Here is a 15,277-nt window from a genome sequence, read left to right on the forward strand (position 1 = left end):
GACTGCTCTGCTTCTTCTGTAATATCTATATATGTGTTTTAAATTTTATTACTATTATTTGTGTGTGTGAGAGAGGTGTACATGAGTGCGGGTATACTCATGTTAAGGCACACATGTGGCAGTCAGAGGACAGTGTTTGGGAGTCAGTTCTCTCTTTACACTTTGGGTTCTGGAAATGGAACCCAGGCCTTCAAGGCTTGCTCTGCAAGTTCTTTTACCCCCTGAGCCATCTTGCCAGCTCCATAAAGCCTCATGTAAGTCCTTGGTTACATGTGGTCCCTGAACTCTTTACTTGACTAGCTGCTTACTGATATTGATTCTTTCTCAAACCGGTGCGTCTCAGTCTTTGTGTGGAGGTGTGTGTGTGTGTGTGTGTGTGTGTGTGTGTGTGTGTGTGCGCGCATGCTCCAGCTCACTTAATCTTTAGCAGGGCTGTGGACAGTTTTGGGTTACCTGTCTCTTCCATGGAGCCTCAGATAAGCTCAAGAGAGTGCTTGCTTAGGGCCTTCTCTGCTCTCTGCAAAGCCTATTGGTGGTTTTCTAGATTGCCAGGAATGTGTTGGATGGAGCTTTCAAAAGACTCTGTGCACATCCTCATTACTCAGCTTTTTCTTTTTGAAGTTTAGGTTATTCTGGTTTGCCCCACTGTTACCCACTGTGTAAGGAAGTCATGAAGGTAAATGGTAGCCTCTAGATTTTTTTGACAAATGCTCCAGAAAAGATGTATGTAGTGGGTGAGCTCTCAATCAGGTCAATAAAGACAACTATGCAAGTACAGCCTTCCTGGCACTTAGAGGCAGGGCAGGTAATGGCGTACCCTGGGCTGAGGCTGTGGATGTGCCTGCCCTGTCCTCCTTGGAGGCTGCCAGGTTTGCACTGTGCGTGTAACAGTCTCATGCTTGTTTCCCTTGTGGTAGAGACAGAGTGTCGGCTAGTTTTTGGTCAACTTGACCTAGGCTAAGGCTGTGGGACATTTTCTTGACTAATGATGGATGTGGAGGGCCCATCCCATAGGGGGCAATGCTGTCCCACAAGGAACAGTGTCACCTCTGGATGGTGGTCCTGGGTTTTATAAGCAGGTACCAAGCCAATAAGCAACATTCCTCCATGGTTCTGCTTCAGTTCCTGCCTCTAGGTTCCTGCCCTGCTTGAGTTCTTGCCCTGACTTCTCTCAATGATAGACCTAGAAGTATAAAATGAAATAATCCCATTTCTCCCTAAGTCAATTTTGGTCATGGTGTTTTATCATAGCAATGGAAACCCTAACTAAGATAGACAGAAGGATAAGAATAGGACGTGTAAAATGTCAAAAAGAAACTGGGCATGGTGTTGCATGCCTTTAATCCTAGCATTTAGGATGCAGAAGTAGGCAGATTTCTGTGGGTTTGAGGCTAGCCAGGTCTACATAGAGAGTTCCACAGGGTTACACAGTGAAATTAAAAAAGTGTCAGGCTCCCTGTTCTTATTTATTTAGATTTAGCTGATTTTCTTTCTTTTTTAGAAGATGGATTTTTATTTTTATGAACAAGTGTTTTGCTCACAGGTGTGCATGTACTCTATGCCTGATGCCATAGAGGTAAGAAGGGGGCTATCAGAACCCTGGAACTGGAATAACAGTTGTAAGCAGCTTTATGTATGCTGGGGAATAGAACCTGAGTTCTTTGCAAGAGCAACCAGTGCTCCTAAACACTGAGACTTCTCTCTACTACCTGAGCTGGTTTTCTTGAGTAAATGTTCCCTGGATTCTTAAAGAATTTTAGACATTTTCTGAGGTTTCAAATTTATTATTCTGACAAATTTTGCTAGTTCTTACATGTAAAAACCATGCCCAGCTATATAATTTGTTTAAGAAGTATATATTTTAAAATTATGAAATAATGCTCACTCATAACTGATAGTTGGACTACCTCCTTTCTCTGGTGTTAATTGATGTTATTAGTTTGGTTGTCTTTCCAGACTGTTCTAGAGTAACAATATAGACATACAGACAAGCGATGGTGCCTCTTTCCATGTTTGTGTTGTTGGAGCATGCAGACATACTTAGAAGACTCACTAGGATCGTGTTATTTGTACCTCTGCTCAGTGCTCCCTCCACATTAAAGTGACTGTTGAGGATTTTGTGTGTATGTTAAGTTTTCCCAAAATGTGTTTGGATACATTTGTGCACATGTAAATATACTTTTCAAGCAAACATGACATCACATTATAGGTGTTATTTTGCCAGTTGAATAAATACTGATGATGTTTTAGTCTGTCTGTCTTTCTGAGTGGCTGCATTCATACACTCACTCATCCCTTCATTGTATTTGGGTCCCGTCAAGTGAATGCTTGCTCTTCCTCTTGCAGTAAATATCCTAGTATCTGCAGCAAATGCTGTGTCCCCATCCCTGCTACCTCTTTGCTCTGTGTAGCTATTTTAGGTTCAGGCTTGCTGTTTTGGGGATGTGCACATTGAAATTTTGGTGGTCACCACCAAAGGTTGTGCCGTTATTCTTCTGGCAACATAAGATTGCACGTGCAGTGTCTTTCCCTTGCTGTTAGCTAGAGACTTGCTGCTCTCCTTACCAAACCTTCACACACCTGCTGCTCTTCCTGCTCATGGGAGGGCTGAACTGGCAGTGACTGAGGCTAAGGGGTAGCTAGAGTTTCCTAGGGTGAGGGGTCAAGTGGGCTCCTTCCTACTTGTACACCTAGGACCTTTCCCAGGTCAAGGCTGCAGCCCATTTTATATTATGCTGTTTTGTGAGTTTTATCTGTAGTCATTTGTAGTCAGAGACAAAGTGTTTGATACTGTCATATTGGTGTTTTACCAGGTAGCAACTGGAAAGTGGAAGAAAATAAGTAAATACTGCCCTCTCGACCTCTACTCAGGGTAAGAGTCACTTGTCATTTGCTGTCTTGGTTGAGTGGTTGAGTGGTGCCTGCTAAGGGACAACCTATGAGGTGGGGGTTACTTTGTGAGGTGTTGACGGTATGTATGTGAGAAAGAGGAGGTAGGGTTAGAGGCATGTTCTGTGAAGTGGGGATAGTGGACATCTATGAGGGAGGACCTGGGGGCTGTTGGTGAGGAGGATGGGGTATTTTGTGTTGTGGGGAACTAGGATGTATTCTGTAAGCTGGTTGTAAGTATTATCTGAAGTGTTAAGAGTGGGGTATGTTCTGTAAGGTGGGGGTGTTCGTGAAGTTGGAAATATATATGGAGGTTCTATGAAGTGGTAAACAGGGTTCAGTGAAGTGGGGAATGGAACGTATTCTGTGAGGTGGAGACGGGGCCCTTGCTCTGTTTAAAGGGCTCTTTGCTCATTCCAGAAAACAAAATGTTGCTGTTTTTCCTGTGAGAACCAAATCAGGTTGACAGTGCATTAAAGGAGAATCATGATTGGTTTACCTGGGCACCCAAGGCTGCATGTTATGAAGCTAACAGTAATAGAATTAGTGACAATTTATAACTTGTCAAACCTGAGTCAGGAGCTGTCCTTGGAATGTTCATAATGCAGCCTTTAAGAGCTGGCTGTGGGTGCCAGTGGTGCCGTGTGTCTGCAGTGTATTCAGGACTGGTTTGGAATACTTGTCTGGGAGCCTGTAGATTTCATGTGGGGGTGAGCAAGGACCTGTGTTCAGGGACACTGATGGAGGGGCCAGGTAAGGTGAGGTCTGGAGCATGAGTGGCGGTGAGAAAGAGACAGCAGGTGTCTTTGCTTCTGAGTAGGGCAGAGGGCAGGAGAGGGCCCGTCCCACAGCTCCCCAGGGTGGAGGAAGGTTCCTGCCTCTTTTAGGCTTCCTGCCCTTCCCAGAGGTCTGTCCTGGCATGTGATCACGATGCCTGAGCACTTGCTCCAGCCTCTGGCAGCTGCAGCTGAGGAGCAAGAAGGATGAGACGGAGCTACATGGTCTCTGAGGGATTGGTGTGCCTTGGGCTTCTGGTCCCCTGCATCTGCAGGATCCCTCATGGCTACCTTTGGGCCCTAGACTGAGCTCCCCTCATGTGTTCAGAGCTCCAGTTACTGGATTAAAGTAGCTCTGGTCCCAGCTCAGTCTGGAGCTGTATGTATGGATGTGTATGGAGACCAGGCCAGCCCACTGCCTTTAAATCCTTGAATGCTTTGTCCTTCCAGAAACAAGCAGCGCATGCACTTTGCCTTGAAGAGTCTGCTGCAGGAGGCGCAGAACAATCTGAGGATATTTAAAGTAAGAACTGTTTCCATTCCATGCTGGTTTCCTGGCAAACCTACCACATTATGATCCTGGTCACGGGTTCTGCGACCAAATACATCGGGGTGTCCAGGCTGGATTACCTCAGACCAGCTAGCTCTCTGTCCGTTGACATTTCAGGAGGAAGAGATGCAGCTGAAGTGGGAGGGGATAAGGCAGGGCTAGCCTTGGCAGGAGGTGGTGGCTGTGGCCATGCTGGAATGCATCTCTAGAGTGCCCTTTGCCATTGTCCCTATGGGCAGCAAGCTGGACTTGAGGCAGCATGTGGACTTATGTGAGGGAGCAGGACTTTTCAAAGCCCATCTCTTGCTTGGTCTGGGAAAATGACTGGTGAGTTAGAGGTTCTTGCTGCTGTGTGGCTGGTGCCTTCATGAAAGGGTGGGGACTTGGGCTGGTGTTAACCAGATCTAACAGAAGAATTTCTTTACCCTGGAGACTGGTCAGAGTAATCAGCATCCTTTCCTGTCTGTGGCCATCTCCCTAGATCCAGAAAAGGAAGACAGTTTTGGTTAATTTCACCTTTAAAGAAAGTGTGTGTAAACTGTGGGTGTGCCCTTGATGTGGTGCTTGCATGGAGACAGGACAGCCCTTGGAGTCAGTTCTCTTTCCACAGTGCCATCTGGGGATCGAATTAAGGTTGTCACCAAGTAACCTCCTCCCCTAAGTTTTTTAGTCTGTTTAAGAGATTGGGAGCCAGGCATGGTGACTCATGTCTTTAATCCCAGCACTAGGCAGGCAGAGGCAGGTGGATCTCTGTGAGTTCGGGGCCAGCCTGGTTTTACAGAGTGAGTTCCAGGACAGCCAGGTTAGAGAAACCCTGTCTTGAAAAACTAAAAGAGATTAGGAATCTGGTATTTAAATCCTGGAGATAAATCCCTTTAACTTTGAAGCCTATTTCTGAATCTGTCAGGCCACATTTGAGGTATCTGGTCTGCTGCTTCTGTAAAAATCAGCATGGAAGAATCCAGAGATTAGCCAGCCCTTTCCCACAAGGTGGCTTAAGGGAAGTGATCTATCTGCAATGGCTTTTTAAAAATTTAATTTAAAAATTAATAAAACAATTTAATTAAAACTTTTTTTAATTTTGGTTTTTTGAGACAGAGTTTCTCTGTGTAGCTCTTGTTGTCCTGGAATTCCCTCTGTAGATCAAGCTGGCCTTAAACTCACAGAGATCCACCTGTCTCTGCCTCCCAAGTGCTGGGATTAAAGTAATGTGCCACCACTGCCCGTCTTAAAATTAAAAATTAAAAAAAGTTATCTCTCTTACTTTGTGTGTGGAGGTCACAGGACAACTTGCAGTTCTATTTATCTTTCCATCATGGTTCTGTCCTTCCATCATGTGCATCCTTGGCTTTAAACTAAAGGCATTTAAGCTTGGTGGCAAGCACCCTTATCCATTGAGTCACCTTGATGAGTCTAGTGCTTTGTAAAGCAGTAGGTAGCAGTGCAGTGAGTTCAGTGTAGTGAGCGCTGGCAGGTCTCGGGCTATCTGGTTCTGATGCTGTACATTCGCTGCTCCCTCAACTTCTGCAAACCAGCAAAGCAGAAAATTCCCAAAGCTCTGATGGTCCAGGCTTGGAGAAGCTGCCTGGTTGTGGTCAGTGATCCCATACTGGATATTTGTGGTTAGAGACAGTGTTGGGTTTAAGGAGCTCGGACCTTGTTATGGGATCACTACTCTACCTAGGTTGTGGCTCTTGTGGATGCCCCATGAGGTCCTTGAACGGCTATATTTGTATGTGTAAACTTTACCCTTGGATTTCACTTTTACAATGTCCCTCAGGTCTAGACCCTTGATGCTGGGGTGAGACCTTATTGTGAGGACTCCCTTGGCCACTTTGGGCCTGGAGGAGGGGCCAGCTTCACCATGGGCACAAATGGCTCTACCCTGGATGTCAGTTGACTAACTCAGCTCTACTGTGGTCACCCTCTTCTTCCTCCTGTCTAGCATGGTGAGCAGTGCCTTAGTTTGTTCCTTGGACAGCACTTAGACTGGAGCTTCTGGAGAGGCACCCCAGAATCCAATGAGGAGAAACTATCTATACCTCCTAAGGACAGAGATTGTTCTCTTGGCTATTACTACTCTCCTGAGACCTTAGCTTCACACACTCACTCATTGCCTCAGTGTCTTAGAGGGTCAGCTTAGCTGTTGCTTTCTGAAGGCATTTCCACTTTGAGCCATAGCTCCTGGGAAACTCTGGTATTTTCAGTAATAGCCTTATAGGTGCTGTGGTATTGTGTCTGCTTGGGCTGCATGTGGAGAAGATGCCAATGGTAGGTGTCTGGAGGGAGTTCTAGAGGGCCCACCATGGGGCTTAAATATGAAGGCGTGTAGTTCAGAGAGCCTTGATATGCTCTTGGCCTTGTCCACTGCTCAGGCTCTTATCACAACCCCAGTGCCAGCAGTGGGCAGCACTCGTCCTTGCTTGAGTGCTGGGAATGACTAAGTCTGAATGCTGTGTGGTAAGGAGCATCTTTTTGGGTTCTCCTCTTCCCCCCACCCCCCTGTTTTTTTGAGACAAGGTTTCTCTGTACTGTTCTGGCTGTCCTGGAACTCACTCTGTAGACCAGCTGGCCTTGAACTCACAGAGATCTGCTTCTGCCTCCCAAGTGCTAGGATCAAAGGTGTGCGCCACCACCACCAGCTTCTTTTTGGGGTTCTATGAAGAAGGTAAACAGTTTTAAAACAGGAACATTTCCATGTCAGTGATCTGGTCACTCCTCTTACCACAGGACTTGGCTCTGAGGCTTCCACCAACTCTGGGGTCTGTGGGGCCTAGTCCTAACCCCTAGATGCTGTTTGGGCCCTCAAATAACTGGTGATTTGTAGACATCTGTGGCTTTATGCTCAGTATTTGCTGCAGACATGCTGTGAGATCATTGTCTGAGGGTGTCAGACCAGGGTGCTGGCCTGAGTTTTTGAGCTTTTCTTCCTTTGGCTCATGCTTAGTGACACAGCATGGAGAGTAGGATTCTTCAGAGGAGCTAGTGTGAGCAACCTTTAGGCTTGTCTGAAAACACTGGGTCCTCTGTTTGTGTCTGGGGGGCTCCCCCTTGTGTTTTTGTCAGCTTGTGTGATCCGCCTCCCTTTCTTCTTTTTTCTGCCTAAAGAACGGTGAGCTGATTTATGGTTGTGGTGATGCCCGGAGTCCTGTGGCTGACTTGAAGGAGCTTGCACACCACCTGAAGCCCTTCTTCTTCCCTTCCAATGGCTTGGCCAGTGGGCCTCACTGCACGAGGGCTGTGATCCGGGAGCTGGTGCATGTTATCACCAGGGTGCTGCTGAGCGGCTCAGACAAAGGCCGAGCAGGTGCCCTGAGGCTTGGGCTCCAGGGCCCACGTGTCTGTGAAGCCAGCCCTTTCAGCAGGAGCCTACATCACCAAGGTAGGGTCTGGCCTTCCCCAACTGGGTTGTGGGTCTACAGGGACACTTAGACTTATCCCTCCCCATTAGTAGTCAAGAGTGGCACCTACGAAGTGACCTTTGTGTCCCTGCCTGACTTCGTGGTACCTCTGGGGGTGCTGTCTAGCTCTGTCATGGTTCTACAGAATGAGGCTTAGCTGACTTAGAGGTCGAGACTTGCTTTTCACCTAGGCTGGGTTTGTAAGCTGCTTGACCCGCGTGGACTATATGGTTTTTAGGACTACTTCCTGCACATTGTGTTCTCTGAAGTGAGTCAGTGCTTTCAGCTGCACCTTCTTCCTTTTGATCATCAACTTTACTTTGGATGCAGATTCTCCTTAGCCTGCTTTAGAACTGAGACCAGGAGTTCTTTGTAGCTGGGCTAAGTGCTGTGAAGTGAGGACAGGCCCACAGGGTGTCTGGCTCCAGGTTTCTGGTAAACGGGTGTGTGTGTGTGTGTGTGTGTGTGTGTGATCAGCCCTGCCACTGCAGTGCTGTGATGGCAACTCTTGGGAGTGCTTTGAGTTTGACAGTGTCCTTGAGAAACCCCACAGGCCTAGCCTTCCTTGTTGCTTCCCCATGCCAACTGTTTTTTAAATGACTTTTTAACTTACAAGTGAATGTTCTGGGGTTTGTTCTTGTTATGAAAGCTATTCCTTATTGTTGAAACTAACCCTGTAGTCTGGGCACATCACTGTAGGATGTATCTGGAAGGACACATATAGCTGCTGGCACTCAAGTGATCTGGAGTAACCTGAGGCTTCTCTCACAGACCTTCCTGACACTAGTGTGCAAACAGGCCTAACTCATGGCTGAGCAATATCTGAAACAATGAAACCATACTCATGTTTTCTTGTAACCTGGTGTTTTTCTTAAATAGCATAAATTTATCAGTACATGTAGTTTTTTTTTTTTTTTTTTTCATCTTTTAGCTATCATGCCTAGGGTAGGCATTCAGTGCATGGACATCCTGCTGTCTTGATACAGGGCATCTGTTGTGTGGCTGAGAGCATCTTGCTGGAGTGCCTGAATAGAAATTGTTTCCTCCCCCGTCTTCTGCTTTAGTTGGTTCTTTCTGAGAGACAGTCGGGGAGTTCAGTTAAGTCCAGTTAAAATGGAGCAGGAGCGAAGAAGGGTGGAGCTTTGCTTTCTCCTTTGTCCCAGTGGTCTTAACCACTGTCCATCACTCTGCATGTTTAGTTGGTATTGTGGTAACTAGACTTCGGCCCTCTTGATGTGGCTTTAATGGTTTTTGACTCTGGAAACATGGTCCCAGTTGGTCTTGACGGTTTGAGGATGTTGGTATGACCTTTTGCAGTTCTGGGCCTTGTTTCACATAGAATGATTATCTTTAATCTTATATATAAAGTGAATTCTAGAGCATGGGATGGAGTTAAAGGATATTCTGGGTAGGTATTTGGACAGCACAAGCCCAAAGGGTGAGGCACTGTCCCCATCTTTTTTGTATGTAGAGCCACTGAGTGCTTAGGATAGTCTGTGCTCAGTCATCCTTGTAGCTTTTATGAGGTATGCAGCATCTGCACTGACTGCTAGCCTGGGATCTAGGCTTTGTCTGTGATGCCTAGTGGTAAAGTCCAGGGTGAGCCCTGCTGTCTGCGCCGGCCTGGGTCTCCCTCCACAGTCTTTTTGATAATGAACCTGCTCTCGTTCTCCCCGATGTTCTCGGTAGGAAAAAACACCCCAGAGCACTCGGGGTTACCGAAGGGCTGTCTTCTGTACAAAACCCTCCAGGTGCAGATGTTGGATCAGCTGGACATCGAAGGCCTCTACCCTCTGTACAATCGGGTTGAGCGCTACCTGGAGGAGTTTCCTGAAGAGAGGTGAGGCTGGTGCCAGAGGAGGCTATGAGGCTAGGCTTGTTAAGGTTGCCTGAACTCCAGAACAAAACGAACTTCCCAGAACCTGGCCCCAGGAGGCCTATGCAACCAACTCTCTGTCCAAGTAGTCCCTGTGGGGTGTGTGTGTGTGTGTGTGTGTGTGTGTGTGTGTGTGTGTGTGTGTGTGTGTGTATGTGTGTGCGCGCGCGCGCGCTAGGGTCCATATGAGATTAGTGTCTGTCACCAAGAAGACACTCACAGAGAAAAGAACATATAAATGTTACCATTCCAAAAGCCTATGTCAGGGCCTGGCCTGCAGAGGGCAGTGTTGTCCCACAGGTTGCCCTTAGAACACTGGCTTGGCAGCTCTTGAGTTTCTCTGACTAACCACATCTAGGACCCTGGGCCTGAATTGTGGGTCCCCAGGTCCACACCTGCAGTGTCTGATGGGCAGGATCCTCCTTATACCTCACTGGCCTTTGCCTAAAGGGCTGTGAACAGCTGAGGCTAAGCCTTGGCCTCCCTGAGCCCTGGGGGTTATTGAAGATCTTGATGGTGGTTGAAGCATCAGGCTTAATGAGAGCAAGTGGTAGATGTTTTAGCTGGCTTTTAAAACAAAGCATGTGATGGTTAGGCTGTGGCGAATGATACAGAATGCATTAGTGAGTAAAAGTCTTCAGAAGCTTGTCACCTTGTTTATTTGGTTTTGGTGCTTTTCATTCAGGAAAACATTACAGATAGATGGGCCTTATGATGAAGTATTTTACCAGAAGCTGCTTGATCTATCTACTGAGGATGATGGGACAGTGGCCTTTGCATTAAGGAAGGTGAGTAGACCCATTGGAAGTACCATGCATTCCAAGGTCTTAGCCCTCAGGGTTTTCCTACCTCTCCCCTCCACAGCAGTGATAGTCCAGAACTCAGAGATTTAAAAAGCAGGTGGCTGCAGCATTTCTCAGATGGACTGGGGCAGCTGATGGAGATGCAGGTCTAAGTGGCATTTCTCTTGGCTCTGTTCTTCTCTGGTTGTCACAGACCAGAGGTAGGCCCCAGTGCTTGGTGGCCCTGGGCCCCACCTTTGGGATCCTGATGACTGTCTTCCCTGGTAAAGAGCTAATTCTTTGTCTGTCTGAGGCTTGAGAGAAGGTTTGAGAAAGTCTTATAAAGCCAAGGCCACAGAGGTTGAGGTACAGAGTGGAGCTTTCTTAGGCTGGGGGAACTCCCAAGGGGAACCTCTGGGTTACGGTGTAGCAATGGAGGCTGCCATGTGTAGCTGTGAGTGCCTGGGAGGAGGAAGAAACAGCAGCATGCCCTCCCTGTTCTAGAAGAAACAAGGCTTATTTCCTTGAAACGTTTATATACTTTTATTCTCTGAATGAACACAGATTACTTTTAAACTTTCTTAAAACTCAGGTAAATATAGCCTTATAGCTATCACATGGCTACCTAGACTGGCTGAAAGAAATCCTTTGGGACATACAAAGTGCTGGTGCCTAGGAACTGACATTGAGACGGGCTGCTGGTAGGTTTTCATGTCAAATGTACCCATCATATGCCCTCATAGATAGTTACCCCAGAGAAGTGAAGACTTATGCTCACCCTAGAATTGTACAAAAGAACTGTAGCAACCCCTGTTTTCAGCACATGACTATCCAAAGCTAGAAAAAGCTGGTGTGACCACATTTGCAGCTCCACTTCTTTTGTTACATGGGTGGGTCAGGGGAGCTCTTCTGACCAACAGAGCAGTCCTCAAAGTGCACAACAGTCTTTGAAAAAGACATGGATTTTTGGTTGCTAGGGTTTGGGAAGGGGAGATGCTTGTGAAAATTCCGAGTCCCCATGGTGGTGGCTGTAGAGACCATGTGTATATATGGACTTGGAGAATCTGACAGGTGATATCAAGGTCATGTTCACTTCTCATCATGATGCTACAGTGCAGTTTGTGAGATGCTATTGTTGGTAGAAACTGGGCAGAAAGCTTGAGGGCTCAGGTTAGAGCGTGGAGCTTTGTGCTTGCACTCATTCTTTCTCGTTTTAAAATAATGTTTTTAAATTCATTTGGTGGGTAGGTGTGTGTGCCATGATGAGAATGTAGAGGTCAGAGGTCAACTTCACTGCTGTTTTTTTCTTACACCATGAGGGTTTTGGGGAATGAACTCAGGTTGTCAGGTTTGGCAGCAAGTGCTTTTACCCAACTGAGGTGTCCCACCAGCCCTCTTTTTCTCTTTTTGAGGCAAGGTCTAACTGTGTAGCCAGGGGTGGAGCTAGGTTGTCATTTCTTTGGTCTCAGAGCCTCTTGAGTGTACCACATCTGCCTGCTCCATTTCTCTTTAGAGATGGATATAGGTTTAGGTAGTTGAAACTGGAGACAGTGCCTCAGAAAGCTGAAACTGAGGAGTGGTGAGCTAAGGTGACGCAGTGCAGAAGCTCTTCTGCTCTGATTTTATGTAACTGAACCAGGGGTCTCTGACAAATACTGTCATCTCAGGACACTTGGGACCTTCCTACCTCTAACTTTGTTGAGCACTGCCTAGAGTTGGAGGCAGTGGGCTTTCCAGGAAGGCCAGTAACCAATGTTTCAGGTTAGGTGGGCCCTCTGGTCTCTTGTCACTTAGCACTGCTCTTGTAGTTCAGGAATAGCCACCAACAGGATACAAATGAGAGGGACTGTGTCTTGGGAAAACTATCCCAGAAACGGGTGTGGGGAAGAGGTAGGGTGAGGCTCCCCATCAATGTGCTGACTTGTATGTTCCATTACTTAGTAGCTTGTTTATTCCTCCTTTGCTCCACTGGTTTGGACGTTACCCATTTGTCTTCTTTCCATGGTGGCGGGTCCAGTTCACCCTACATATTTCAGTTGTTTGTGGCCCCAGCTGGCACATGGTGCAGAACTTGGGGTCCTTTAATTATAGTCCTTTTTTCCCCAGCATGTGTGCACTTACATTTGGTATACTGTTTATTTTATTTTATTTTTATTTTTTGGTTTTTCGAGACAGGGTTTCTCTGTGTAGCTTTGTGCCTTTCCTGGACCTCACTCTGTAGACCAGGCTGGCCTCGAACTGACAAAGATCCGCCTGCTTTTGCCTCCCGAGTGCTGGGATTAAAGGCATGAGCCACCACTGCCTGGCCGGTATTCTGTTTGTTTTAGGTTTTCTTTGGAGGTGCTAGGCAAGCACTCTACCAGCAAGCTATAAATAAGACGTTTTTCAAAGTCCCAGTTTTGAGTATTGTTTTAGATATATTTGTCTAAATTTATTCATGTATTGGACCCTTATCATTGCCTGACTTTCCCACCACTCAGATCAGTCCCCTTTGTCTTTTTTCTTTAGCAACAATTTCATGCCATGTCCTTTACTCACTTACAACCACATCACTTCAAAAAATACCCCTTAGCTGTCACTGTCTCTGCAGTCCTGAGTAACTTCCATCTTTCTCTAAGTGTTGCATATAAATGGGACAGTCATTGTGTGAGCCTTTGTGTCCAGCTTTGACTTATACAACTCAGATTTCACTACCTCATTCTCTTTCATGGCTTGAATTCCACTAAAGTGGACGTATTGTAATGTAGACACCTGCCCATCTGCTGATGGACATTTTGGTGGTTTTCGCTTTTCACTGTATAGTCAGTGCTGTTGTAAATATTTGTGTACAAATTTTTATGCAGCTATGCATTTTTTCCTGTATTATGTCTAGGAGTGGAGTTGCTTGTCCAAATGGTAACATCTGTGTGTTGCCAGGCTAGCTTCAAATTTTGCGTGTGTCTGCCTCCATCTCTTGAGTAGCTGAGATTATGGGTGTGTACCATACACCTGGTCTCCTACATAGTCTTTTTTGGGGGTGAAGTGGATGAGTGGTGTGTTTGATGGTCCCCATTTGCTATAAAGAGAGGCTTCTTTGAGAGGGATAGCTACAGATGTTGGTGGGTATCAGGATAAGATGGAGAATGTAGGAAGGAATTGTGCTTGACTGGCAAAGTGGCAGGAGTAGATTCTTTTCCAGGTCTGTCACCTCACTGCCCCTGGGAAGCTGGCAGAAAGATCCGAAGAGCCAGAGTATGAGGAAGTTTCCTGTGAAACAGTCTCTCCTAGAAACAGCTGCATAAAAATCCCTGCAACACTGGCAGTGTCAGTAGACATGTTATAGCAAGTGCAAGGGGAGGTTTGTAGTGTCCCTCCCTAGACAAAGAACTAGAGGCAACTAGTGACTGCTGGGAGAAGGAGAACTAGCCCTTAGTGGTTGTCCAGCACAGAGTGGTCAGCTCGAATCACATACACACAAACAACTGAAAATGGACTCAGCAGCTTGTATATATATGCAATTAAAAAGAAAGAAAAAGCGGCTATCAATCAACAGGAGAGTCGGGGGCTTGGGAGAGGTTTGAGGAAGGGAGGGGAAAGGAAAAGTGATTGTAATTCTATTTCAACTGAAAATTTCTTTTCAGAAATGAAGAAAATGTTGCTATTGATATTGTTTTACTTTGACCTCCTGCACATAAGCACCCCTGTGAGATGTTTTATAAATGAGTTTATGTTTGGTAGATTTCAGTGCCATATACTCACAAAGATGAGATATTACTAGTATTTAAACATTTTCATTTTAACTTTTTGAGCTTTTATTTCATGAGCTGTTTGGATAATGAAAAAAGTCATACAGAATTCAGAAAAATGTATAGCCCACTGACCAGAAGCCAACCAGAGCCCCTGTTGGAATTGCTCCTCAGTCTTCAGCTCAGAGCTGGTGTGCAGGCTGTGGCTGGAGTCTGGCTCGGCTCTCGCCCGACCTGTACTCCGTGGAGTGCTGTGTTCTGCTGGGGCGCTTCACATTGGAGCCACGCTACTGTGCACGCTGTGTGTCTCGGGGTGTTTGCTCTAGCAGGGTTGGAACCGTGCCTGTGCTGCACGGTCTGGTTTTCAGGGCTTTGCAGTGATCCATGAATGGGAGGACTTAGGACTTCCTACTTCACTGTGTGAGGCTATAGTTTTCGGTGCCTCAGTAAATACTTTCAGTTGTCATTTGTCATTTCAAGTGGCTTTTTATCTTTGGATATCCTTCTTACCTTCAAATTTGCTTTTTCTGTCATAGTAGAACTTCTCTAGATTCTTTTATTTTTGTTTCTTTTGAGACCATTTCTCTGTGTAGCCCTGGCTGTCCTGGAACTCACTCTGTAGACCAGGCTGGCTCTGCCTCCCCAGTGCTGGGATTAAAGGTGTGTGCCACCTCCCGGCACTTCTCTAGATTCTTGGGCTTCATATTTGTACCATGTCTTTTCCGTCTTTTCGTATATTCTCTATGTCTTTGAATAAATAGACATAAAATAGTTTTTAAAAGTATTAATTTATTTTATGAGTATGAGGGTGCCCACAAAGGCCAGACGGTGTTGGACTTCCTGGAATTGGAGTTACAGGTGGTTGAGCCTCCTGCTCTGGGTGCTGACAACCAAACTTGGATCATTTGCAGGAGCAGAAAGTGTTTTTAATCACTGAGCCATTGTTCCAGCCCCTATAATTGGTTTTTAAAAAACAAATATTCTGGGTGCTAGAGAGATGGATTAACAAAGTATGGTAAATAGAGGAGCTGGAGAGATGTGTCATTGGTGAAGAGCCCTTGCTTTCCCTGGGAGAAGACTGTAGGTTCAGTTCCCAGCATCTACTTCAGGATGAATGGATGCACACAGCCACCTTTAATTCCAGCTTCTGTGGGACCGTAGCTTTCTTTTTTGTCTCTGAGAGCACTTGCACACCCCTGTGCACACCCTCATGTAGCTACACACACACACACACACACACACACACACACACACACACACACACAATTTATAAAAGAA

At 46.2% G+C, this 15,277-nt stretch overlaps 1 protein-coding gene across 6 annotated transcripts in view; it reads left to right on the forward strand.

Moving 5' to 3' along the window:
* Ippk (inositol-pentakisphosphate 2-kinase) overlaps positions 1-15,277 on the forward strand; it is a 64,871-nt gene that overhangs the window by 18,314 nt on the left and 31,280 nt on the right. For all 6 annotated transcript variants that reach the window (XR_004944997.1, XM_036187991.1, XM_036187992.1 and 3 more), the window contains exons 7-11: positions 2,814-2,872; positions 4,116-4,188; positions 7,324-7,597; positions 9,306-9,456; positions 10,178-10,280. Coding sequence is in view for 5 of the 6 variants with exons in the window: in XM_036187991.1 (XP_036043884.1) it covers positions 2,814-2,872; positions 4,116-4,188; positions 7,324-7,597; positions 9,306-9,456; positions 10,178-10,280 (660 nt within the window). In the remaining variant the exon portion in view is untranslated. The remainder of the gene's footprint in view (positions 1-2,813; positions 2,873-4,115; positions 4,189-7,323; positions 7,598-9,305; positions 9,457-10,177; positions 10,281-15,277) is intronic.

Source organism: Onychomys torridus, chromosome 5 (genome assembly GCF_903995425.1).
Source record: "Onychomys torridus chromosome 5, mOncTor1.1, whole genome shotgun sequence".
Lineage (NCBI taxonomy): Eukaryota > Metazoa > Chordata > Mammalia > Rodentia > Cricetidae > Onychomys > Onychomys torridus.